The sequence below is a fragment of the Rana temporaria genome, chromosome 5 (assembly GCF_905171775.1).
Source record: "Rana temporaria chromosome 5, aRanTem1.1, whole genome shotgun sequence".
NCBI classification, from domain to species: domain Eukaryota; kingdom Metazoa; phylum Chordata; class Amphibia; order Anura; family Ranidae; genus Rana; species Rana temporaria.
In genome coordinates this window covers 429042991-429069718 of record NC_053493.1, presented here as the reverse complement: position 1 = coordinate 429069718, position 26728 = coordinate 429042991, and the positions used below count along the sequence as shown (strand labels likewise).

Here is a 26728-nt window from a genome sequence, read left to right as displayed (position 1 = left end):
CCCTCTCTGTGTTCCGTGTTTCAGCAAAGCTCTGTTCTCCCCGGACGTTATGAGCGATCAGAATGTTGGAACACACATGTGGGAACCTCCTGGGTCTGATGAGGACGACGATTGCCAGACACCTTTTACAGGTGGGGAGAGGTCTGAGCGAGGAGGAGAGGTAGGATCAGTGTGGAGGGTTAGGAGGGGTGGGCGGGGGGGTAGGTAGGAACTTTGTGTGAAAGACGGGGGTCATGGATAGAAATGGGGAGAATGACCAGAAGAATTAATATGAAAGGTCAGAGCTGTGTATAGGGGAAGGGTGCGCAGAGGAAGGATTGTTGATGTTATTAAGGGGAAGTAGAAAGGAGGGGAGAAGGGCGGGCGGGGGGTGACTAGAGGGGAGAAGGATGGAAGGACGAGGGATGACTGGAGGGGAGAAGGAAGGGCGGAGGGGGAGAAGTTAAGAAAATCCCTGTTATTTTCCCACTTACTCTCACTGCCCTTCTTCCCCTCACCCCCTTCCTTCCTTTACCCCCTCCAGTCACTCCCTCTGGGGGTACATGCTCTCTGGGTTGGGTACATGCTCTCTGGATTGGGTTTGGGTACATGCTCTGTGGGTTGGGTTTGGGTACGGCTACATGCTCTGTGGGTTGGGTTTAGGTACATGCTCTCTGGGTTGGGTTTGGGTACATGCTCTGTGGGTTGGGTTTGGGTACATGCTCTGTGGGTTGGGTTTGGGTACATGCTCTGTGGGTTGGGTTTGGGTACATGCTCTGTGGGTTGGGTTTGGGTATATGCTCTGTGGGTTGGGTTTGGGTACATGCTCTCTGGGTTGGGTTTGGGTACATGCTCGGTGGGTTGGGTTTGGGTACATGCTCGGTGGGTTGGGTTTGGGTACATGCTCGGTGGGTTGGGTTTGGGTACATGCTCGGTGGGTTGGGTTTGGGTACATGCTCGGTGGGTTGGGTTTGGGTACATGCTCGGTGGGTTGGGTTTGGGTACATGCTCGGTGGGTTGGGTTTGGGTACATGCTCGGTGGGTTGGGTTTGGGTACATGCTCTCTGGGTTGGGTTTGGGTACATGCTCTCTGGGTTGGGTTTAGGTACATGCTCTCTGGGTTGGGTTTAGGTACATGCTCTCTGGGTTGGTTTTGGTACATGCTCTCTGGGTTGGTTTTGGTACATGCTCTCTGGGTTGGGTACATGCTCTCTGGGTTGGGTACATGCTCTCTGGGTTGGTTTTGGTACATGCTCTCTGGATTGGGGTTGGGTACATGCAATCTGGATTGGTTTTGGTACATGCTCTCTGGATTGGGGTTGGGTACATGCTCTCTGGATTGGGGTTGGGTACATGCAATCTGGATTGGTTTTGGTACATGCTCTCTGGATTGGGGTTTGGTTACATGCTCTCTGGATTGGGGTTGGGTACATGCTCTCTGGATTGGGGTTGGGTACATGCTCTCTGGATTGGGGTTGGGTACATGCTCTCTGGATTGGGGTTGGGTACATGCTCTCTGGATTGGGGTTGGGTACATGCTCTCTGGATTGGGGTTGGGTACATGCTCTCTGGGTTGGGTTTGGGTACATGCTCTCTGGGTTGGGTTTGGGTACATGCTCGGTGGGTTGGGTTTGGGTACATGCTCGGTGGGTTGGGTTTGGGTACATGCTCGGTGGGTTGGGTACATGCTCTCTGGGTTGGGTACATGCTCTCTGGGTTGGGTACATGCTCTCTGGGTTGGGTACATGCTCTCTGGTTTGGGTACATGCTCTCTGGGTTGGGTACATGCTCTCTGGGTTGGGTTTGGGTACATGCTCTCTGGGTTGGGTTTGGGTACATGCTCTCTGGGTGGGATACACTTCCTGTGTTCAGTAGAATTTCCTACACTGCTTTCTGATTGGCTGTCTAATGATCTGGTATGTTGTGTTTTATAGATCTGAACAGACCAATCTCTTCTCTCTCATCCATTGAGGGACACAGGAGATCAGATACGGCCGGGTTATACTGCCACCTACAGGAGGAATGAACAGAACAATTGTAAAGGCGGCCTGGATAAGCCCTCCTACTCCCAGCATGGTTGCGTTTTATTGGTGTCTGAGGAGGGTGGAGCTCTGAGATGTCACCTTCTGTCTCTGCATCTTTCCAGAGCTGGTAAGCGGTTGCCATGGGACCCCCTTCCAGGTCTGGGCCCCTTTCACTGCCTCAGTACTTGCCCTGTGCTTGAGTGAAGGAGGTTTGGCTGAGTCTCCCTCACTTTCCACTGCTGGGTGCCTTCTGCTGCTGCCGCTGTTCCCGCCATGGAAAGGGTTAATGGAATGACTGGGCGCTGATGTCATCCACATAGGTGGAGTCTCCCACGTATTCCCACCAATTGGGGTCATTGGCCCCCTAATACTCCAAAAGCACCACATGGGGCTCCAGGCTCTGGTTTATTTCCAATGTCCATCTCTGGCCACCAGGGACCCCTATAGGAACTCAGGACTTTGTGTTCCCTCAACTCCTCCCTCCCTAGAACTAAGTGTCGGCAGCATTCTGATCAGCCTCAGGTCCTTCAGAGCTTCTCTATTTACAGGATCTTCCCATAACTCCTCCTACCAGAGGAATCCCTCCCACTAAAAGGTCCTGGGCCTCATCTGGTGGAATCCCTCCCACTAAAAGGTCCTGGGCTTCATCTGGTGGAATCCCTCCCACTGACGGGTCCCGGGCCTGGTGGAATCCCTCCCACTGACGGGTCCCGGACCTCATCTGGTGGAATCCCTCCCACTGAAGGGTCCTGGGCCTCATCTGGTGGAATCCCTCCCACTGACGGGTCGTGGGCCTCATCTGGTGGAATCCCTCCCACTGACGGGTCGTGGGCCTCATCTGGTGGAATCCCTCCCACTGACGGGTCGTGGGCCTCATCTGGTGGAATCCCTCCCACTGACGGGTCCCGGGCCTCATCTGGTGGAATCCCTCCCACTGACGGGTCCCGGGCCTCATCTGGTGGAATCCCTCCCACTGACGGGTCCCGGACCTCATCTGGTGGAATCTCTCTCACTGAAGGGTCCCGGGCCTCATCTGGTGGAATCTCTCTCACTGAAGGGTCCCGGGCCTCATCTGGTGGAATCCCTCCCACTGACGGGTCCCGGACCTCATCTGGTGGAATCCCTCCCACTGACGGGTCCCGGGCCTCATCTGGTGGAATCCCTCCCACTGACGGTTCCCGGACCTCATCTGGTGGAATCCCTCCCACTGACGGGTCCCGGGCCTCATCTGGTGGAATCCCTCCCAGTGAAGTGTCCTGGCCTTACAGGCAGGATTCTGTAATGCAGAGGTGTGATGGGGCCTGGAGGGGGAAGACCATAAACTTCACCAGTAGCCCCGGAGCCTGGGGGCATCATAAGGCTGTCAATGGCACATCGTGATTGGTCAGCATGATCATACCAATGAAGGAGAATCTCTTCTGGGATGTCATTTTGGAAGGAGAGGGCTCGGAGGAAATTCTCATTGGTCATCGCATTCACATGGCCAGGATGACCACAAGCCTCTCCCCGTTGTGATTACAGGCTGCTGGGCTCCCAGTGTATGGGACCATCTTCTGTACCAGTAATCTCACCTCCTTCTTCAGTAGGACTGGTCACCAATAATGACCTGCAGCTGGAATCCCTCTCCGAAATCCCAAGTTCTGCCCCTCCGTCCTGTATTGCCAGGGACCTCAAAGCCTGACTCTAGGGTTACTTTCACTGTAAGGCTGTGGTCACATCTATGCAGGTTGCAGTTGATGGGTTTTGCGTTTTTATGATGCGTTGTTTTGGCTAATAGGGAAGTGTGAGAGTTCTGGTCATGGATTGGGACTTTGAGGCAACTTTACACTCTCTGGCACCCAAGTAGCATCAAAGTAGCGCATAAATCCATGTTGGGGTTAAGGGCTAGGGTTAGATGTTAAGGATTAGGGTTAGATGTTGGGGGACCCAGGTACCACCGGTCTGGTTCTGTTCATGCTTTTGGTACTGGCATGCTAGGTTGGGGGGGGTATCCTGGGGCTGGCCTAAAATGTTTTTGTTTTCTAGTATCCAATTGTAACGGTCAGGGGTTAACGCCGTTACGATATTCCATTCCACCAACCCAAGACAGCTTCCGACACTCCACAATCCATCAGACAGGACCCATTGGATTTCCCCAGAATAACGAGACACACAGCTCTGTTCTCTGGTTCCAAACAGATAGACACTTTAATGGTAAACTCAGGTTTCTTATATACAGTTAGAAAGCATGCTGCAGTAATCAAATGACACACTCCACTCACAACATCACACAATGGGTGCTAACGAGTCCCCCTCAATCCACATCTTAGACAGACTTTCTGACTCCGCGTTAGTTAGCATAGCACCATGAAATATCTTAGGAGCCAGGCTTACTTAAGACAATAGAATGCAATCACATCTTTCATCACTACAGCCAGGTAGCTGGAGGTGATTAACATCTCAACAGTCTATGTTCCACATGAAGGAGACACTCTATTGACCTGTTGGGTTCAGAATGAACAACTTGTTATATGCCAAGATATCCTGTAATACATGAATTATCATTAGTGTCACATCTCATGTAATCCGTGATATCAGTTCTCAGTCATCCTATGCCCCTAGTGGACATAGGATGACTTTAGACACGAGTCATTGGTGAAGCTGACACAGGAGTAGCCCACATGCTTCAAGAGCCTCTGGGTTCCACGAGCCATACCGTTACACCAATCCTCTAGGTGGCAGTATAACCCGACCGTATCTACATCCCTTTGTCCCTCAATGGACAAGAAAGAAAAAAGGGATTTCTGGTAAGTAGAGAAATCCTATTTTTATAGCCCAACTCCTCCACAATGGTGGCCATTCTTCCGGGATCCAGGAGAACCTATGCTGTGATTTGATGGTTTCTTTCTATTCTCAGGTTCATTTCGGCCCATGAACGGTATTGAAGATAAGAACACTTTGTACATCCAGCAGTGCGGGGTCTTATTGGACTGTCAGGATGATGATGATGAAGATGATGAAGATAGAGACATAACCCAGTCAGTTCCGGACGAGGAGAGCGAGGAAAGCTTCTTAGAAACCGACAAAAAGGACAGTCCTCCCTGCAGTGCTTCCTCTAGGGGCCGCCCGAGCGGGAAGGGAGCCAACAAGCTTTCCAATATCATTGCTCATCTGCAGAGCCTGGCCAGTGAGCGGGAATCCTCCCGCAGAGAGACTGCAGCAGAGGAAGACGAGGCCTGGCCTGAGATGGCGGAGAGTTCTTACGCCTTCGCTAGTGACTGCATTCCATATGAAGGTAACAGTCAGGCCTCGCCGCAGGGCCGCCCGCACTCCACAGACCAGCGACTTAAGGCTTTTAAGGCCATTAAGATTTTGCAGGAGACGGACTCCAAGGACAGAAAGTACATTTGTGTGGAGTGCGGGAAGACCAGCCGCTACAAGTCGGCCTATTTGCGGCACAAGCGAACTCACACGGGGGAAAAGCCTTTTAGTTGTACGGATTGCGGGAAGTGCTTCCGGCGCAGCTCGCAGTTGGTGACGCATCAGCGAACTCATACAGGAGAACGGCCGTACACGTGTCTGCGGTGCGGGAAAAGCTTCAGCTGTAACTCCACCCTGGTGACCCACCAGCGGACCCACACGGGGGAAAAACCTTACATCTGCATGGAGTGCGGCAAGGGTTTCATCCACAGCTCCGACTACAACCGCCATCACCGCGTCCACCGCGGAGAGAAACGCTACACCTGCAAGGAGTGCGGCAAGAGCTTCAGCCAGAGTTCCTACCTGGTCATCCACCAACGCATTCACACCGGTGAGAAACCCTTCATCTGCAACGAATGCGGCAAAAGCTTCAGCCGCAACTCGTCACTGGTGACCCATCAGAGAGTTCACACCGGAGAGCGTCCCTACACCTGTGCTGAATGTGGGAAGAGCTTCCGCCAAAGTTCCCACCTCCTCATCCACCAGAGGACCCACACGCCGGACAGCCACCTGGCGCTCCGCGCTATGATGTGAGGGCTGCGCACGTCACTTCCAAAGATACTCAATAGGACATTTCCAGACTGCTCCAGTCGAGGTCTCCAACTTCTTGGTGCTATTGGAGAAGCATAGGAGCCTCCCATCATGTAGCGTCCTCATCCTTGTAGTGTACTGACATTATCTGGTCATATTGCAGAACATTTGTGTCGTTCCCCCTCCCCCCACTGTCTATTTATATATGATGGCTAGCTGTGAAGACTTAGTCTATCCGCTGTCTCTGTTAGAGAGTCAGGAGTGCTATAGTAGGTAGCTTCATCCTGATTGCATGCCTCTCTCTCCAATCACGAGTCGCTGCATCCTCTGTATCCTGTCTAATGTGTCTCTTTCTTTAAACTTTGTTAAAGGAGACTGTGCCCTCCTTGTGTCTCTGTGGAGTCATTGTGTACTGAGCCTACATGACACGGGTTTGAGTGCTGGTGTAATGCAAGTTGTACGTATGGCCTTTAGAGGAGGAGTCATGAGAGGACAGACCAGCGGTACAGAACAAGAGTTTGCAGAGAGTTGGGTGTATAGGAGGAGTAATGAGGGGACAGACCAGCGGTACAGAACATGAGTTTGCAGAGAGTTGGGTGTATGGTCTGCATAGGAGAGGTAATGAGAGGACAGGCCAGCGGTACAGAACAAGAGTTTGCAGAGAGTTGGGTGTATGGCCTCCATAGGAAGAGTAATGAGAGGACAGGCTGGCGGTACAGAACATGAGTTTGCCGGGAGTTGGGTGTATGGCCTCCATAGGAGGAGTAATGAGAGGACAGGCTGGCGGTACAGAACAAGAGTTTGCCGAGAGTTGGGTGTATGGCCTCCATAGGAAGAGTAATGAGAGTACAGAACAAGAGTTTGGTGTATGGTCTCCATAGGAAGAGTAATGAGAGGACAGGCTGGCGGTACAGAACATGAGTTTGCCGAGAGTTTGGTGTATGGTCTCCATAGATGGAGTTATGAGAGGACAGGCTGGAGCTACAGAGCAGGAGTTTATCAAGAGTTTGTATGGCTTCTAGAGGAGGAGTCAAGAGACGACAGATGAGCAGTACAGAACATGAGTTTGCCGAGAGTTGGGTGTATGGCCTCCATAGGAGGAGTAATGAGAGGACAGGCTGGCGGTACAGAACATGAGTTTGCAGAGAGTTGAGTGTATGACCTCCATAGATGGAGTTATGAGAGGACAGGCTGGACCTACAGAGCAGGAGTTTATCAAGAGTTTGTATGGCTTCTAGAGGAGGAGTCAAGAGCCGACAGATCAGCAGTACAGAACGTGAGTTTGCCGAGAGTTGGGTGTATGGCCTCTGTAGGAGGAGTCGTCAGAGGACATATGGGCAGTTGCTAACGGAGACTGTGCCCCCCTTGTGTCTCTGTGGAGTCATTGTGTACTGAGCCTACATGACACAAGTTTGGGTGCTGGTGTAAAACAAGCTGTACATATGGCCTTTAGAGGAGGAATCATGAGAGGACAGGCCGGCAGTACAGAACTCGAGTTTGCCAAGAGTTGGGTGTATGGCCTCCATAGGTGGAGTTATGAGAGGACAGTCAGAAGCTACAGGGCAGGAGTTTATCAAGAGTTTGGTGTATGGCCTCTAGAGCAGGAGGCATGAGAGTACAGAACTTGGGAGTTTGTAGAGAGCTGGGTGTGTGACCTCCATAGGAAGAGTCGTGTGTGTGTGTGTGACCTCCATAGGAAGAGTCGTGTGTGTGTGTGTGACCTCCATAGGAAGAGTCGTGTGTGTGTGTGTGACCTCCATAGGAAGAGTCGTCGTGTGTGTGTGTGTGACCTCCATAGGAAGAGTCGTCATGTGTGTGTGTGACCTCCATAGGAAGAGTCGTCATGTGTGTGTGTGTGTGACCTCCATAGGAAGAGTTGTCATGTGTGTGTGTGACCTCCATAGGAAGAGGAGTCATGTGTGTGTGTGACCTCCATAGGAAGAGGAGTCATCTGTGTGTGTGACCTCCATAGGAAGAGGAGTCATCTGTGTGTGTGACCTCCATAGGAAGAGGAGTCATGTGTGTGTGACCTCCATAGGAAGAGTCATGAGAGGACAGACATGGTACAGAGAGGTGTGTGTGGCCTCCATAGGAGAGTCACAGGAGCACAGACAGGAGATGGAGAAGATGTTTTAATTCCGGGTTTCTCAACTCCAGTCCTGAAGGCGCCCCTACGGGTCATGTTTTCAGGATTTCCCTCAGATGAAACGGCTGTGGTAATTACTAAGGCAGTGAAACGGATCAAATCACCTGTGCAAAATAATGGAGTGCCTGAAAACATGACCTGTTGGGGCGCCTTGAGGACTGGAGTTGGGAAACACTGGTTTAATTGATGGTGTATGGTCTTCATAGGAACGATGAAGGGAGAACAGATAGACGGTACCAAAGTTGAGTTTGCAGTGACTTGTGTGTGTGGCCTTCTTAGAAAGAGTCACAGAAGGACAGGCAGAAGATGTAGAAGACAATTCTTTGAAGGTAGGTCTGTGAGTGTGATCTCCATAGGAAGAGTCATGTGTGTGTGACCTCCATAGGAAGAGTCGTGTGTGTGTGACCTCCATAGGAAGAGGAGTCATGTGTGTGTGACCTCCATAGGAAGAGTAAAGGGGGGACAGACTGGCAGTAAAGAACATGAGTTAGCTGGGAGTTGTGTGTTTAGCCTCCATAGGAAGAGTCATGAGAGGACAGACATGGTACAGAGAGGTGTGTGTGGCCTCCATAGGAGAGTCACAGGAGCACAGACAGGAGATGGAGAAGATGGTCTCCATAGGAAGGGTCGCAGAAGGTACAGAATATGAAAGTTTGAAGGTAGGTCTGAGTATGAACTCCATAGGAAGAGTCATGGGAGGACAGACGGGGTTTACAGGGAGGTGTGTGTGGCCTCCATAGGAAGAGTCATAGGAGGACAGACGGGGGTTACAGAAGGAGAGTTTACAGGGAGGTGTGTGTGGCCTCCATAGGAGAGGTCATGGGGGGGCAGACGAGGTGCAGATGATGAGGGTTTGAAGGAAGGTGTGTATGGTCACCATAGGAGGAGTCATGGGAGGTCAGACAGGATGAGGGTTTGCAGGGAGGTGCGTGGCCCCCATAGGAAGTGTCATGAGAGGACACAGAAGATGAGAGTTTACAGGAAGGTGTATATTTTCTGTAGTAAGTCTTCATAGGATAGACAAGAGGTCCAAAAGATGAGGATTTGTAGGGAGTAGTAGGAGTCATGGGAGAACATACAAAGATTGGGAGTTTGTGGGGAGGTGTGTGGCCTCCATAGGAGGAATCATGTGTGACCTCCAGTTTGCAGGGAGGTGTGTGGCCTTCATAGGCGGAGCCATGGGAGAACATACAGGAGACAAGATGAGAGTTTGAGGGAAGGTGTGTGTGTGGCCTCCATGGGTGGTCAGATGGGAAGTATGGAAGATGAGAGTTTGCAGGGAGGTGTGGCCTCCATGGGAGGAGTCATGGGTGGTCAGATGGGAAGTAAGGAAGATGAGAGTTTGCAGGGAGGTGTGGCCTCCATGGGAGGAGTCATGGGTGGTCAGATGGGAAGTATGGAAGATGAGTTTGCAGGGAGGTGTGGCCTCCATGGGAGGAGTCATGGGTGGTCAGATGGGAAGTATGGAAGATGAGTTTGCAGGGAGGTGTGGCCTCCATGGGAGGAGTCATGGGTGGTCAGATGGGAAGTAAGGAAGATGAGAGTTTGCAGGGAGGTGTGGCCTCCATGGGTGGTCAGATGGGAAGTATGGAAGATGAGTTTGCAGGGAGGTGTGGCCTCCAGGGGAGGAGTCATGGGTGGTCAGATGGGAAGTATGGAAGATAAGAGTTTGCAGGGAGGTGTGGCCTCCATGGGAGGAGTCATCGGTGGTCAGATGGGAAGTATGGAAGATGAGAGTTTGCAGGGAGGTGTGGCCTCCATGGGAGGAGTCATCAGTGGTCAGATGGGAAGTATGGAAGATGAGTTTGCAGGGAGGTGTGGCCTCCATGGGAGGAGTCATGGGTGGTCAGATGGGAAGTAAGGAAGATGAGAGTTTGCAGGGAGGTGTGGCCTCCATGGGAGGAGTCGTGTGTGTGGGATGTGTCTTTTCTTGACATCTGTGATCGGGAGGGGGGGGGGGTAAGAAATGCAGAGTTGGGGCGTTCCGTAGCTTGTGGCTTATTTCTGTACATTTCATTGGTTATCGGACTCCTCCGGGTGTAGCACTTGGCGGTGGTTGGCAGTTCCATCCACATTGTCGTCCTCCTTCTGGTGGAATCTTGGCATGGATCTCTGTTCCGTGTCATCTAATGATGAGATCACCATTGAATGATGATTTGTGATTGGCCGCTGGTGCAGTATTATAAAATACAGTGTGATCGGGGGAGGGTCAGTGCTATGGAGAATTGTACGTCTGAACATCGGTTGGTATCTTCCATTGGTTTCAATATACTTATCTGGGGGAAGTCTCTGGCCAATGGAAGGTGAGGACGTCAGGAAGAAGAATAGGAGAGGGTAACAGTATCAGGAGTTTTGTTTTTACTGCTGTCATTAGAAAGATTTCTTCTCACTTCCTGTCCCACCGACAACAGAATCCCCAGACAGGAAGTGAGGGAAAAACATGGACAAGAGTCTTGCTTCCCGGCACTCTACTAAAGAAAAGTCTTTCTATCTCTGTCTGTGTTGGAGAGCTCCCCTCAAATCTAGGAACATTCCCTCACCGTCCGCCAATTCTCCAGCCAATCAAAAAATATTACCAAAAACTGATCTGGTGGACAATTATAAGATCACATGACATGACTGTAATAAGGGGGGGGGGGGTCACTGCTGTTAGTTGTTCTTAAGCTTGGTTGGTGTTCTCTATACTTTCTTCTTGGTGCTCGAAGTCCAACACTAAAATCACCAGCCTTCCCCCCACCCCCCCCAGCATGTATCCTCCCCCACAGAACATGTAACCCCTCTGTTGCGGTACCTCTCTTCCCGAGCTCCAAAGTACACCGTCCTTAGTGGCCAGTAACCCAATCCCCTCCAGTAACGAGACCAAGCTCCATTATGAGGGTAAAACACGAACTGTTTACTGTGGGCTACCCGCCCGTATTTATGCAGGTCTCCCGCCTGGTGGACACTCCCCTAGGGGACCAGATGGGAGACTGAAATAACAGACATTAAAATCTATAACTTTATAACTGCCGAACATTTTATATTCATATAACGTATCCCCAGATAGCCTGGAACTGAGGGCATATTATTTATGCAGGTCTCCCACCTGGTGGACACTCCCCTAGGGGACCAGATGGGAGACTGAAATAACAGACATTAAAATTTATAACTGCCGACATACGAATGGGCGACTTCATGTAAAACGGCAAAGCAGACGAACACAATATGTCCAGTATACGGATGGGTCCGTCACATGGCCCCCTCCTTGTGGAACACTCCGGCAGACCCGGCTTGACCCTTTGGCGGGTCAACTTGGGGATGACCGGACGGAGAAGGCGTAGAGACGTCTGTTTGCCGAGATAATCCATCCGCATTCCCATTCTGCTTACCGGGTCGGTAGCTGATGGTGAAATTGTAAGGCTGTAGTGCCAGGCTCCACCTTAGCAGTCTGCCATTGTCTCCTGAGACCCGGTTAAGCCAAACTAGGGGGTTGTGGTCCGTAATGAGGGAAAATTCTTGTCCGTATAAATAAGGACTCAATTTCTTTAGTGCCCAGACCAGGGCTAAACACTCCTTCTCCACTGCCGCATAACTCACTTCCCTGGGTAGTAGTTTTCTGCTGAGATACGCGACAGGGTGCTCCCCTCCATCTTCCCCGACCTGGCTTAGCTCAGCCCCCAGTCCATACATGGAAGCATCCGTATGGACGAGAAAACGTTTGTTAGGCACTGGGGCAGCCAGGACAGGGGCATTCACTAGAGCTTGCTTCAGGGCCCGAAACGCGGCTTCACAAGCTGGCGACCACAGGACCTGCTTAGGTAAGTTTTTCTTAGTCAGGTCCGTCAAGGGCTTGGCCACCGTACTGTAGTCGGGGACAAAACGTCGGTAATACCCTGCCGTCCCCAGGAAGGCTAGCACTTGGGTCTTGGTGATAGGTGTGGGCCAGTTAGCTACCGCCTCGACCTTAGCTGGCTCTGGTCGCTGGGTCCCACATCCTACCCTGTGACCCAAGTACTGCACTTCTGCCATGCCTAAATGGCACTTATCTGACTTCAAGGTCAGGCCGGCGGCCCGAATCTTGTCCAGCACCACCCCCACGTGGACTAAATGGTCTTCCCAAGTCTCGCTGTAGACCGCAATGTCATCCAGGTACGCACACGCGAAGTCCTGGAAGCCATCGAGGAGTCTATCCACCATACGCTGAAAGGTAGCCGGAGCATTCTTCATTCCAAATGGCATAACCTTAAACTGGAATAGGCCAAATGGGGTGACGAAGGCCGACTTAGGGATAGCGTCCTCGGCCAGGGGGATCTGCCAATAACCCTTGCACAGGTCAATGGTGGTCAGGTAGCGCCCCCTGGCAATGCGGTCTAATAATTCGTCTACCCGGGGCATCGGGTACGCGTCAGTGGTGGTCCGTTCGTTGAGCCGCCTGTAATCTACGCAGAACCGGGTGGTCCCATCTTTCTTAGGCACCAGAACTACAGGCGAGGCCCAAGGGCTGTCTGACGGCTCGATAACCCCCAGCCGAGTCATCTCCTGTATCTCCGTCCGCATTTCCTCTCGGACTGCTTCAGGGATACGGTATGGGGGTTGTCGTAGGGGGTTCTGTCCGGGCGTCTCGACTTTGTGCATAGCTAGTGTGGTGTACCCGGGTTCTTGGGAGAACGTCGCCTGCTTCTCCCACAGAAGCTGTCTTGCCTGTACCTTCTTTGCTGGGTTTAACCGGTCTCCTAGCTGCACAAGGCTCGTAAGGTCCGTCTGGGGATTCCTCTCTAACAAGTCAGGTAAAGGTAAGTTCTCGGGGTCATCCGTAGCTGGGGCACAGACTGCCGCAACATCTTCTGGTCGCTCCTGATACTCCTTTAACATGTTCACATGAAAGGATCGCTGGATCCCTTCATCTGAACAGCTGGCTATAAGGTAGGTAGTATCACATATCTGCGCTAATACTTTATACGGGCCCTGCCAAGATGCTTGCATCTTGTTTGCCTTCACAGGTTTGAGCACTAGAACCTTCTGCCCAACCTGGAAGACCCGCTGTCGGGCGCCCCGATCGTACCACCGCTTCTGTCTCCCCTGGGCCGCCTGGAGATTCTCCCTTACCATCAGGGATAGTTTCTCCATGCGGTCCCGGAGTTCCAGGACATATGGTACTATGGGGGTCCCTTCTTGCTCTGTCTCCCCCTCCCAGTGTCCTCTAATGAGATCTAGGGGTCCTCGGACCCTTCTCCCATAGAGTAACTCAAAGGGGGAGAACCCAGTAGATGCCTGGGGCACCTCTCTGTATGCAAATAGCAGATGAGGCAGGAATCGCTCCCAGTCTCTGCAAGTGTCAGTAAAGGTCCTCAGCATCTGTTTGAGGGTACCATTAAATCGCTCGCAGAGGCCGTTGGTCTGTGGGTGATACGGTGAGCTAAGCAGCGGTTTAATGCCGCACACCTTCCACAGTTGCTGGGTGAGCACAGCGGTAAACTGAGTTCCCTGATCAGAGAGAATCTCCTGAGGGAACCCGACCCTAGTGAATATCTTAACCAGGGCATCAGCTACTGTCTCTGCCTCGATATTAGACAGCGCTACTGCCTCTGGGTAACCTGTGGCATAGTCCACCACGGTAAGAATGTACTTCTTACCGGAGGGGCTAGCCCTGGCCAGTGGACCTACAAGGTCAACGGCTATGCGGGAAAAGGGCTCCCCAATGATAGGCATCGACTGAAGCCTAACTTTTGGGTGATCTCCCCGCTTTCCTACCCGTTGACAGGTGTCGCACGTGCTACAATACATCCGCACGTCTCGGTTTTTGGGACGGTCTCGGGATCCTGTACAGCCTATCCCCCACCCACTCGTAGTGCTCCCCATCTACTCCTTCCTCCCCTGAGTCGGCCCTGGCCCTGTACTTCGCTAACGTCGGGTCTTCCCTAGTCTCCCTTCCGTACATCTCTGGGGTATCCCAGCCTAAAGGGGCCGGATCTAACATACACGTCGGGGTAGAGGGTCTTACCTGGGTCGCAGCAGCAGGTGGGCCGGCTTCGGTGGCACGGGTCTGGGCCCGGGTCGTGACAGCGTCTACTGCAGCGGGGCCCATGGGAGTATAGGCTGAAAGGAGGGGGGCCAAGTCATTGCCAAGGAGGACATCGGCGGGTAAGTCTTTCATAACCCCCACGTTTACTTGTCTAGCGCCCACTCCCCAATCCAAATGTACCCGGGCAACGGGTAGTCGGAACACGGCACCTCCGGCTACTCGTACTGCGACCGTGTCCCCGGTATGTTGGTTCTCGGATACTAGGTGCTTCTGGAGTAAAGTCATGGTCGCACCGGTATCCCGTAGGCCACTGACCTCCTTCCCGTTGACCTTGACACACTGTCTGTGGTGCTGCCTGTTATCTCGGTGGGCCGCCTGAACGGGGTCGGCCTCATGCAGAATACCCCAGCATTCCTCTTCCTCCACACAGTGAGTTGCGGGGAGAGGTGGTCGTGGATTGGCCTCTGGGGGTCTCTTCCAGGACTGACTTTGGTTGGCATTGTTCATCGGGCACTCCGGTCGCTTGTGTCCCAGCTGATTGCATAGATAGCACCGACTGGGTTGGGAGTATTCCCGAGAGTTAGAGCGGGGATACTGGGTCGACGGAGGGGGTGCTGAGGGCAGATTCATAGGGGGTTGGTAAATAGTAGCTGCTGGCTTGTATTCCACCCTGGCGGGAGCCTTGGTGGCTGAATTGTCCAATTTTCGGGCATCCGTATACTCATCCGCCAGGCGAGCTGCTTCATGGAGAGTGGAGGGTTTACGGTCCCTTACCCACTCTCTGACCCCTGTTGGTAATTTGTCGAAGCAATGTTCCAACAGAAACATCTGTAGCACCTCCTCTCCGGACACAGCCTGGCACCCTGCCATCCAGTGTGCGGCGGTGCGGTGCACCTTACATGCCCATTCAACGTAGGAGTCCCCAGTCGTTTTTACAGTGTCCCGGAACCTCCTTCGGTATGCCTCGGGTGTAATGGCATACCGGGAGAGTAGAGCTTCCCTGACGGCCACATAATCCCCGATCTCCTCGTCAGGGATGGCCCGAAAAGCCTCACTGGCCCGGCCGGATAACTTGCCGGACAATATAGGGATCCAGTCCTCCAGGGGTACCTTGTGCAGGGCACATTGCCGCTCAAAATCGGCAAGGTACCCATCGATCTCTCCTTCTGTCTCACTGAAGGCTTTAAATGCTGCAAACGGCACCTTCTTTCTTTCCCGTGTCTGCTGTGACTGGGGCTGCTGCAGTGCCGCTTTGGCGTAGCAGGTTGGCCTCCACAGCGGCTTGGACTTGGGCGATAATTTCCGCAGGTGGGTTGGGACCATAATGGGCCAGCCTAATTCTTACCGCCCGGTCAAATCTCTCTTCTTCGGGGGTTCTGTCGTCTGGGCTGAGTCCATTGGTTCCCTCTGCTGCTGGTACTCCATCCATTTCCAGCAATAATGTGATAATGTCCCCCTTTTTGAGGTTACTGGCCTGTCCGCCTCTTTGCTCTAATAAATCCTTTAAGGTAGCTCTTCTCAGGTTTTGGTATTGCAATTCCATTTGGTCCTGGTTGTAGTGGTTTCTTTGGGCGCTGAGGTTCATCCCGTCGCTTGCCACCAGTTGTTGCGGTACCTCTCTTCCCGAGCTCCAAAGTACACGAACCACCGCTAACCGCCGAAGTGCAATAGGTTCCAACCGGCAACTCTCTCCATACACCGTCCTTAGTGGCCAGTAACCCAATCCCCTCCAATAACGAGACCAAGCTCCATCATGAGGGTAAAACACGAACTGTTTACTGTGGGCTACCCGCCCGTATTTATGCAGGTCTCCCGCCTGGTGGACACTCCCCTAGGGGACCAGATGGGAGACTGAAATAACAGACATTAAAATCTATAACTTTATAACTGCCGACATACGAATGGGCGACTTCATGTAAAACGGCAAAGCAGACGAACACAATATGTCCAGTATACGGATGGGTCCGTCACACCCTCCTTCCCTGAACACATAACCCCTCCTTCCCTGAACACATAACCCTCCCAGGACCCATAACCCCTCCTTCCCAGGACCCATAACCCCTCCCTCCCTGAACACATAACCCCTCCTTCCCTGAATACATAACCCCTCCTTCCCTGAACATGTAACCCTCCCAGGACCCATAACCCCTCCTTCCCTGAACATGTAGCCCTTCTAGAACCCATAACCCCTCCTTCCCTAAACATGTAACCCTCCCAGGACCCACAACCCCTCCTTTCCTGAACATATAACCCCTCCTTCCCTGAACATGTAACCCTCCCAGGACCCATAACCCCTCCTTCCCTGAACATATAACCCCTCCTTCCCTGAATACATAACCCTCCCAGGACCCACAACCCCTCCTTTCCTGAACATATAACCCCTCCTTCCCTGAATACATAACCCTCCCAGGACCCATAACCCCTCCTTCCCTGAACATATAACCCCTCCTTCCCTGAACATGTAACCCTCCCAGGACCCATAACCCCTCCTTCCCTGAACACATAACCCTCCTAGAACCCATAACCCCAACTTCCCTTAACATGTAACCCTCCCAGGACCCATAACCCCTCCTTCCCTGAACATATAACCCCTCCTTCCCTGAATACATAACCCCTCCTTGCCGGGACATGTAACCCCTCCTTCCCTGAACACATAACCCTCCCAGGACCCATAACCCCTCCTTCCCAGAACATGTAACCCCTCCTTCCCAGAACATGTAACCCCTCCTTCCCTGAACACAACCCCTCCTTCCCTGAATACAAAACCCTCCCAGGACCCATAACCCCTCCTTCCCTGAATACATAACCCCTCCTTCCCTGAACATGTAACCCTCCCAGGACCCATAACCCCTCCTTCCCTGAACACATAACCCCTCCTTGCCGGGACATGTAACCCTCCCAGGACCCATAACCCCTCCTTGCCGGGACACGTAACCCTCCCAGGACCCATAACCCCTCCTTGCTGGGACATGTAACCCTCCCAGGACCCATAACCCCTCCTTGCCGGGACACGTAACCCTCCCAGGACCCATAACCCCTCCTTGCCGGGACATGTAACCCTCCCAGGACCCATAACCCCTCCTTCCCTGAACATGTAACCCTCCCAGGACCCATAACCCCTCCTTCCCATAACCCCTCCCTCCCTGAACATGTAACCCTCCCAGGACCCATAACCCCTCCTTCCCTGAACACATAACCCCTCCTTCCCTGAATACAAAACTCCCAGGACCCATAACCCCTCCTTGCCGAGACATGTAACCCTCCCAGGACCCATAACCCCTCCTTCCCTGAACACATAACCCTCCCAGGACCCATAACCCCTCCTTACCTGAACATGTAGCCCTTCCAGGACCTATATCTGCTCCTTCCCTGAACATTAACCCTCCCAGGACCCATAACCCCTCCTTCCCTGAACATGTAACCCTCCCAGGACCCATAACCCCTCCTTCCCAGGACCCATAACCCCTCCCTCCCTGAACATGTAACCCTCCCAGGACCCATAACCCCTCCTTGCCGGGACATGTAACCCTCCCAGGACCCATAACCCTTCCTTCCCTGAACACATAACCCCTCCTTACCTGAACATGTAGCCCTTCCAGGACCTATATCTGCTCCTTCCCTGAACATTAACCCTCCCAGGACCCATAACCCCTCCTTACCTAAACTTGTAACCCTCCCAGGACCCATAACCCCTCCTTACCTAAACTTGTAACCCTCCCAGGACCCATAACCCCTCCTTACCTAAACTTGTAACCCTCCCAGGACCCATAACCCCTCCTTACCTAAACTTGTAACCCTCCCAGGACCCATAACCCGTCCTTCTCTGAACACATAACCCTTCCAGGACCCAAAGCCCCTCATTCCTTGAATACATAACCCTTCCAGGACCCATAACCCCTCCTTGCCAGGACATGTAACCCTCTCAGGACCCATACCACCTCCTTCCTTGAATACATAACCCTTCCAGGACCCACATCCCTTCTTACCTGAACATGTAACCCTTCTAGGACCCTAATCCTCCTTTCCCAGAGCACATAAGCGTGCCCCCCCGAGATACCTAATCCCCCTCTCCCAGAGCACATAACCCTCCCTTCTTGAAACACGTAATCCTCTCCCAGAGCACATAACCCTCCCCTCCTGAAACACATAATCCTCCTCTCCCAGAGAACATAATGGGATGAGGTAAGGAGATGGAGGGGATGAGATGAGGAGATGGAGGGGGTGAGTTGAGGGGATGGAGGGGGTGAGTTGAGGGGATGGAGGGGGTGAGGTGAGGAGATAGAGGGGGTGAAATGAGATGAGGAGATGGAGGGGGTGAGTGGAGGGGGTGAGTTGTGGGGGTGAAGTGAGGAGATGGAGGGGGTGAAATGAGATGAGGAGATGGAGGGGGGTGAGTTGAGGGGATAGAGGGGGTGAGTTGAGGGGACGGAGGGGGTGAGTTGAGGAGATGGAGGGGGTAAGTTGAGGGGGTGAGTTGAGGAGATGGAGGGGGTGAGTTGAGGAGGGGGGGTGAGTTGAGGGGATGGAGGGGGTGAGTTGAGGGGACGGAGGGGGTGAGTTGAGGAGATGGAGGGGGTGAGTTGAGGAGATGGAGGGGGGGTGAGTTGAGGAGATGGAGGGGGTGAGATGAGGAGATAGAGGGGGTAAGTTGAGGGGATGAGATAGAGGGGGTGAGTTGAGGAGATGGAGGGGGTGAGTTGAGGATTGGAGGGGGTGAGATGGAGGAGGTGAGTTGAGGAGTGGAGGGGGTGAGATGAGGAGATGGAGGGGGTGAGTTGAGGGGACGGAGGGGGTGAGTTGAGGGGACGGAGGGGGTGAGTTGAGGGGGACGGAGGGGGTGAGTTGAGGGGACGGAGGGGGTGAGTTGAGGAGAGGAGATGGAGGGGGTGAGTTGAGGGGATGGAGGGGGTGAGTTGAGGAGATGGAGGGGGTGAGTTGAGGGGACGGAGGGGGTGAGTTGAGGGGACGGAGGGGGTGAGTTGAGGGGGACGGAGGGGGTGAGTTGAGGAGATGGAGGGGGTGAGTTGAGGAGATGGAGGGGGTGAGTTGAGGAGATGGAGGGGGTGAGTTGAGGGGATGGAGGGGGTGAGTTGAGGAGATGGAGGGGGTGAGTTGAGGGGACGGAGGGGGTGAGTTGAGGGGACGGAGGGGGTGAGTTGAGGGGGACGGAGGGGGTGAGTTGAGGAGATGGAGGGGGTGAGTTGAGGGGACGGAGGGGGTGAGTTGAGGAGACGGAGGGGGTGAGTTGAGGAGATGGAGGGGGTGAGTTGAGGAGATGGAGGGGGGGGTGAGTTGAGGAGATGGAGGGGGTGAGATGAGGAGATGGAGGGGGTGAGATGAGGAGATAGAGGGGGTAAGTTGAGGGGATGAGATAGAGGGGGTGAGTTGAGGAGATGGAGGGGGTGAGTTGAGGATTGGAGGGGGTGAGATGGAGGAGGTGAGTTGAGGAGTGGAGGGGGTGAGATGAGGAGATGGAGGGGGTGAGTTGAGGGGACGGAGGGGGTGAGTTGAGGGGGACGGAGGGGGTGAGTTGAGGAGATGGAGGGGGTGAGATGAGGAGATGGAGGGGGTGAGTTGAGGATTGGAGAGATAGATCTGGGTGTCGTCGGCATAGAGGTGATATTGGAAGCCGTGGGAGGTTATCAACTGGCCCAGGGAAGAGGAGAATAGGAGGGGCCCAAGGATCGAGCCTGGGGGGACCCCACAGAAGGAGGAAGAGGAGACGGAGTTGTGACACTGAGATGGGTGGGAGGAGAAGCAGAATGACGGAGGCCAGGGAGTCCAGACTGTGCCGCTTCTCCTACAAGGTAATGATCTGATTGCGGCTCTCGGTGATCTGTGATGGGACAATACATGTCAACAGAGATAAATATCTGCAGAGTGGAATCCGATAACACTTTCCATAAATAGGATTACCGTTTCCACAACGTTCCTGTTATATATAATGAAATATCAATAGTGTTATCCGAGCGCTGGGGGGGGGGAGGGGAGCTGGGAGACCTGAGGACGGTGTCCGCACTCCAACCTCTCATGAATCCCGGAGATGTTCACCACGGGGACCCTTCCCCCCCGGGGGATACACATTGTATTGTCTCAGATCGCGCACAGAACAATAAAGTTGCATTGTCATCAAATATATTGTGATTTGTAATAGTGGGCGTTGCCAACCCCATATATATATATTTATAGAAACGCAAATACCCCTCCCCTGCCCGGCGCACAATACAAACGCGAGGAACTCATCTACAGACACTTGTCAATTAAATCCACTTTATTTATGAATCCAAAAATGAACTACTTGCTTACCAACCACTCCGCCCCCCCCCCCGAAAAACTGACACTTCCTGCCCCCTCATTACCAAACAGCCCCCCCCCCGAAAAACGGACACTTCCTGCCCCCTCAATACCAACCACACCCCCCCCCCCCGGAAAAACTGACACTTCCTGCCCCCTCAATACCAACCACACCCGAAAAAACTGACACTTCCTGCCCCCTCAATACCAACCACTCCCCACCCCCCCCAGAAAAACTGACACTTCCTGCCCCCTCATTACCAAACAGCCCCCCCCCCGAAAAACGGACACTTCCTGCCCCCTCAATACCAACCACACCCCACCCCCCCGGAAAAACTGACACTTCCTGCCCCCTCAATACCAACCACACCCGAAAAAACTGACACTTCCTGCCCCCTCAATACCAACCCCCCCCCCCCCCCCCCAGAAAAACTGACACTTCCTGCCCCCTCATTACCAAACAGCCCCCCCCCCCGAAAAACGGACACTTCCTGCCCCCTCAATACCAACCACACCCCACCCCCCCGGAAAAACTGACACTTCCTGCCCCCTCAATACCAACCACACCCGAAAAAACTGACACTTCCTGCCCCCTCAATACCAACCACTCCCCACCCCCCCCAGAAAAAACTGACACTTCCTGCCCCCTCAATACCAACCACACCCCACCACCCCCGGAAAAACTGACACTTCCTGCCCCCTCAATACCAACCACTCCCCACCCCCCCTGTAAAAACTGACACTTCCTGCCCCCTCAATACCAACCACTCCCCCCCCCCCCCCCCCCGAAAAAACTGACACTTCCTGCCCCCTCAATACCAACCACACCCCACCACCCCCGGAAAAACTGACACTTCCTGCCCCCTCAATACCAACCACACCCGAAAAAACTGACACTTCCTGCCCCCTCAATACAAACCACTCCCTCCCCCCAAAAAAACTGGCACTTCCTGCCCCCTCAATACCAACCACCCCCCCCCAAAAAAACTGACACTTCCTGCCCCCTCAATACCAACCACCCCCCCCCCAGAAAAAACTGACACTTCCTGCCCCCTCAATACCAACCACACCCCACCACCCCCGAAAAAACTGACACTTCCTGCCCCCTCAATACCAACCACTCCCCACCCCCCCCCCCCGGAAAAACTGACACTTCCTGCCCCCTCAATACCAACCACTCCCCACCCCCCCCGAAAAACTGACACTTCCTGCCCCCTCAATACCAACCACACCCCCCCCCCCCGAAAAAACTGACACTTCCTGCCCCCTCAATACCAACCACACCCCACCCCCCCCCGAAAAACTGACACTTCCTGCCCCCTCAATAACAACCACCCCCCCCCCTGAAAAACTGACACTTCCTGCCCCCTCAATACCAACCACTCCCCACCCCCCCTGTAAAAACTGACACTTCCTGCCCCCTCAATACCAACCACTCCGCCCCCCACCCCCGGAAAAACTGACACTTCCTGCCCCCTCAATACCAACCACCCCCCCCCCCCCAGAAAAAACTGACACCCCCCTGCCCCCTCAATACCAACCACTCCCCCCCCCCCCCAGAAAAAACTGACACTTCCTGCCCCCTCAATACCAACCACCCCCTGAAAAAACTGACACTTCCTGCCCCCTCAATACCAACCACTCCCCACCCCCCCCAGAAAAAACTGACACTTCCTGCCCCCTCAATACCAACCACTCCCCACCCCCCCCAGAAAAAACTGACACTTCCTGCCCCCTCAATACCAACCACACCCCACCACCCCCGGAAAAACTGACACTTCCTGCCCCCTCAATACCAACCACTCCCCACCCCCCCTGTAAAAACTGACACTTCCTGCCCCCTCAATACCAACCACTCCCCCCCCCCCCCCCCGAAAAAACTGACACTTCCTGCCCCCTCAATACCAACCACACCCCACCACCCCCGGAAAAACTGACACTTCCTGCCCCCTCAATACCAACCACTCCGCCCCCCCCCCCCCCCCGAAAAAACTGACACTTCCTGCCCCCTCAATACCAACCACCAAGCACTGAGAGGCTGCACCGATGAGCGGCACCGATGAGCACTGAGAGGCGGCACCAATGAGCACTGAGAGGCGGCACCGATGAGCACTGAGAGGCAGCACCGATGAGCGCTGAGAGGCGACACCGATGAGCACAGAGAGACGGCACCGATGAGCACTGAGAGGCGGCACCGATGAGCGCTGAGAGGCGGCACCGATGAGCGCTGAGAGGCGGCACCGATGAGCGCTGAGAGGCGGCACCGATGAGCACTGAGAGGCGGCACCGATGAGCACAGAGAGGCGGCACCGGTAGGCAGCACTGATAGGTGACACTGGTGGACACCAATAAGAGGAAGTAAACAGGAAGTGATGTAGGGAGGTGGGTTGTCCTTTGACGCCAATGCTTCAATAACGCTTGTAAAACGCCTGCAGCGTCGCGGTAATTTTACCACAAACGCAGTGTTTTACCGCTATTTTAACGCTCCGCTATAGGCGTTTCCAGTGTGAAAGGTCTCTAAAAGTCGTGTGCAAAAGTTTAGGAACCCCTGACAATTTCCAAGATTATCATTTATAAATATTCGGGTGTTTGGATCGGCAATTTCATTTTCATCCATCAAATAACTAAAGTAATATTTCCGCAGTGAGATGATTTTTATCGGACAGAAAATGCGCAAAATGCATCAAAACTAAATGAGACAGGTGCATAAATTTGGGCGCCCTTGTCATTTTGTTGATTTGAATTCCTGTAACTCACTTCGCTGATTCATTGGAACTCACAATTGGTTTGGTGAGATTATTAAGCCTCGAACTTCATAGACAGGCGCTTCCTGGGGCGGACTGACAACTCATGGGGCCCCCGGGCAATAGGAGATTATGGGGCCCCCCAGGCAATAGGAGATTATGGGGCCCCCAGGCAATAGGAGATTATGGGGCCCCCAGGGATTTATGAGATTATGGGGCCCCCGGGCAATAGGAGATTATGGGGCCCCCCAGGCAATAGGAGATTATGGGGCCCCCAGGCAATAGGAGATTATGGGGCCCCCAGGGATTTATGAGATTATGGGGCCCCCGGGCAATAGGAGATTATGGGGCCCCCAGGCAATAGGAGATTATGGGGCCCCCAGGCAATAGGAGATTATGGGGCCCCCGGGCAATATGAGATTATAGGGCCCCCAGGCAATATGAGATTATAGGGCCCCCAGGCAATAGGAGATTATGGGGCCCCCAGGCAATAGGAGATTATGGGGCCCCCGGGCAATATGAGATTATAGGGCCCCCAGGCAATATGAGATTATAGGGCCCCCAGGCAATAGGAGATTATGGGGCCCCCAGGCAATATGAGATTATAGGGCCCCCAGGCAATAGACTATGGGGCCCCCAGGCAATAGACTATGGGGCCCCCAGGCAATAGGAGATTATGGGGCCACACAGTATACATACACACAGACACACACAGTATACAGAATACATGCACAGTATACATACACACAGACACACACAGTATACAGAATACATGCACAGTATACATACACACAGACACACACAGTATACAGAATACATGCACAGTATACATACACACAGTATACAGAATACATGCACAGTATACATACACACACACACACACAGTATACAGAATACATGCACAGTATACATACACACAGACACACACAGTATACAGAATACATGCACAGTATACATACACACAGACACACACAGTTTACAGAATACATGCACAGTATACATACACACAGTATACAGAATACATGCACAGTATACATACACACAGACACACACAGTTTACAGAATACATGCACAGTATACATACACACAGTATACAGAATACATGCACAGTATACATACACACAGACACACACAGTTTACAGAATACATGCACAGTATACATACACACAGTATACAGACACACACGGTATACAGAATACATGCACAGTATACATACACACAGTATACAGAATACATGCACAGTATACATACACACAGACACACACAGTACTGTATACAGAATACATGCACAGTATACATACACACACACACACACACACAGTATACAGAATACATGCACAGTATACATACACACAGACACACACAGTATACAGAATACATGCACAGTATACATACACACACACACACACACACAGTATACAGAATACATGCACAGTATACATACACACACACACACACACACAGTATACAGAATACATGCACAGTATACATACACACAGACACACACAGTATACAGAATACATGCACAGTATACAGAAAACATGCACAGTATACATACACACACAGTATACAGAATACATGCACATTATACATACACACAGACACACACAGTATACAGAATACATGCACAGTATACATACACACAGTATACAGAATACATGCACAGTATACATACACACACACACACACAGTATACAGAATACATGCACAGTATACATACACACAGTATACAGAAAACATGCACAGTATACATACACACACACACACACACACACAGTATACAGAATACATGCACAGTATACATACACACACACACACACAGTATACAGAATACATGCACAGTATACATACACACAGTATACAGAATACATGCACAGTATACATACACACACACACACACAGTATACAGAATACATGCACAGTATACATACACACAGACACACACAGTATACAGAATACATGCACAGTATACATACACACAGACACACACAGTTTACAGAATACATGCACAGTATACATACACACAGTATACAGAATACATGCACAGTATACATACACACAGACACACACAGTTTACAGAATACATGCACAGTATACATACACACAGTATACAGAATACATGCACAGTATACATACACACAGACACACACAGTTTACAGAATACATGCACAGTATACATACACACAGTATACAGACACACACGGTATACAGAATACATGCACAGTATACATACACACAGTATACAGAATACATGCACAGTATACATACACACAGACACACACAGTACTGTATACAGAATACATGCACAGTATACATACACACACACACACACACACAGTATACAGAATACATGCACAGTATACATACACACAGACACACACAGTATACAGAATACATGCACAGTATACATACACACACACACACACACACAGTATACAGAATACATGCACAGTATACATACACACACACACACACACACAGTATACAGAATACATGCACAGTATACATACACACAGACACACACAGTATACAGAATACATGCACAGTATACAGAAAACATGCACAGTATACATACACACACAGTATACAGAATACATGCACATTATACATACACACAGACACACACAGTATACAGAATACATGCACAGTATACATACACACAGTATACAGAATACATGCACAGTATACATACACACACACACACACAGTATACAGAATACATGCACAGTATACATACACACAGTATACAGAAAACATGCACAGTATACATACACACACACACACACACACACAGTATACAGAATACATGCACAGTATACATACACACACACACACACAGTATACAGAATACATGCACAGTATACATACACACACACAGTATACAGAATACATGCACAGTATACATACACACAGACACACACAGTATACATACACACACACACAGTATACAGAATACATGCACAGTATACATACACACACACACACACACACAGTATACAGAATACATGCACAGTATACATACACACATACACACACAGTATACAGAATACATGCACAGTATACATACACACAGACACACACAGTATACAGAATACATGCACAGTATACATACACACAGACACACACAGTATACAGAATACATGCACAGTATACATACACACAGACACACACAGTATACAGAATACATGCACAGTATACAGAATACATGCACAGTATACATACACACAGTATACAGAATACATGCACAGTATACATACACACAGTATACAGAATACATGCACAGTATACATACACACAGACGCACACAGTATACAGAATACATGCACAGTATACATACACACAGACGCACACACAGTATACAGAATACATGCACAGTATACATACACACAGACACACACACACACACTGAAAAGGTACTGGAGAGGCGGGGCAGCTATAATCTTGGGATTTTTTAAAAGATTTTTACATACTGTCCCTGGTTTTACTGAGGCTGGCAACCCTGATGGGGCCCCCTAGTGGCATGGGGCCCTCGGGCAGTGCCCGAGTGCCC

The 26728-nt window shown here is 51.9% G+C and overlaps 1 protein-coding gene across 4 annotated transcripts; it reads left to right on the top strand.

Annotated features, from left to right (window-relative positions):
* LOC120941781 (zinc finger protein 501-like) lies at positions 1 to 6382 on the top strand. 4 transcript variants are annotated; one of them, XM_040355462.1, is made up of 3 exons: positions 30 to 160; positions 1914 to 2130; positions 4900 to 6382. In XM_040355462.1, the coding sequence occupies exon 3, from the start codon at positions 4914 to 4916 to the stop codon at positions 5994 to 5996; it is 1083 nt and encodes a 360-aa protein (XP_040211396.1). In that variant the 5' UTR covers positions 30 to 160; positions 1914 to 2130; positions 4900 to 4913; the 3' UTR covers positions 5997 to 6382. The 4 variants fall into 4 exon arrangements, with proteins under 4 accessions (XP_040211394.1, XP_040211396.1, XP_040211395.1 ...); XM_040355463.1 differs by having other exon boundaries at positions 42 to 131; XM_040355460.1 differs by lacking the exon at positions 1914 to 2130 and having other exon boundaries at positions 1 to 131.
* Positions 6383 to 26728: the final 20346 nt, after the last annotated feature.

What these genes read in the sequence shown, in the direction of transcription:
- LOC120941781 (XM_040355460.1), top strand. Translation starts at nt 50, where the DNA reads ATGAGCGATCAGAATGTTGGAACACACATGTGGGAACCTCCTGGGTCT. An exon ending in TTGCCAGACACCTTTTACAG is followed by an intron (nt 132 to 4,899) that starts GTGGGGAGAGGT and finishes TTCTATTCTCAG; the next exon opens with GTTCATTTCGGCCCATGAAC.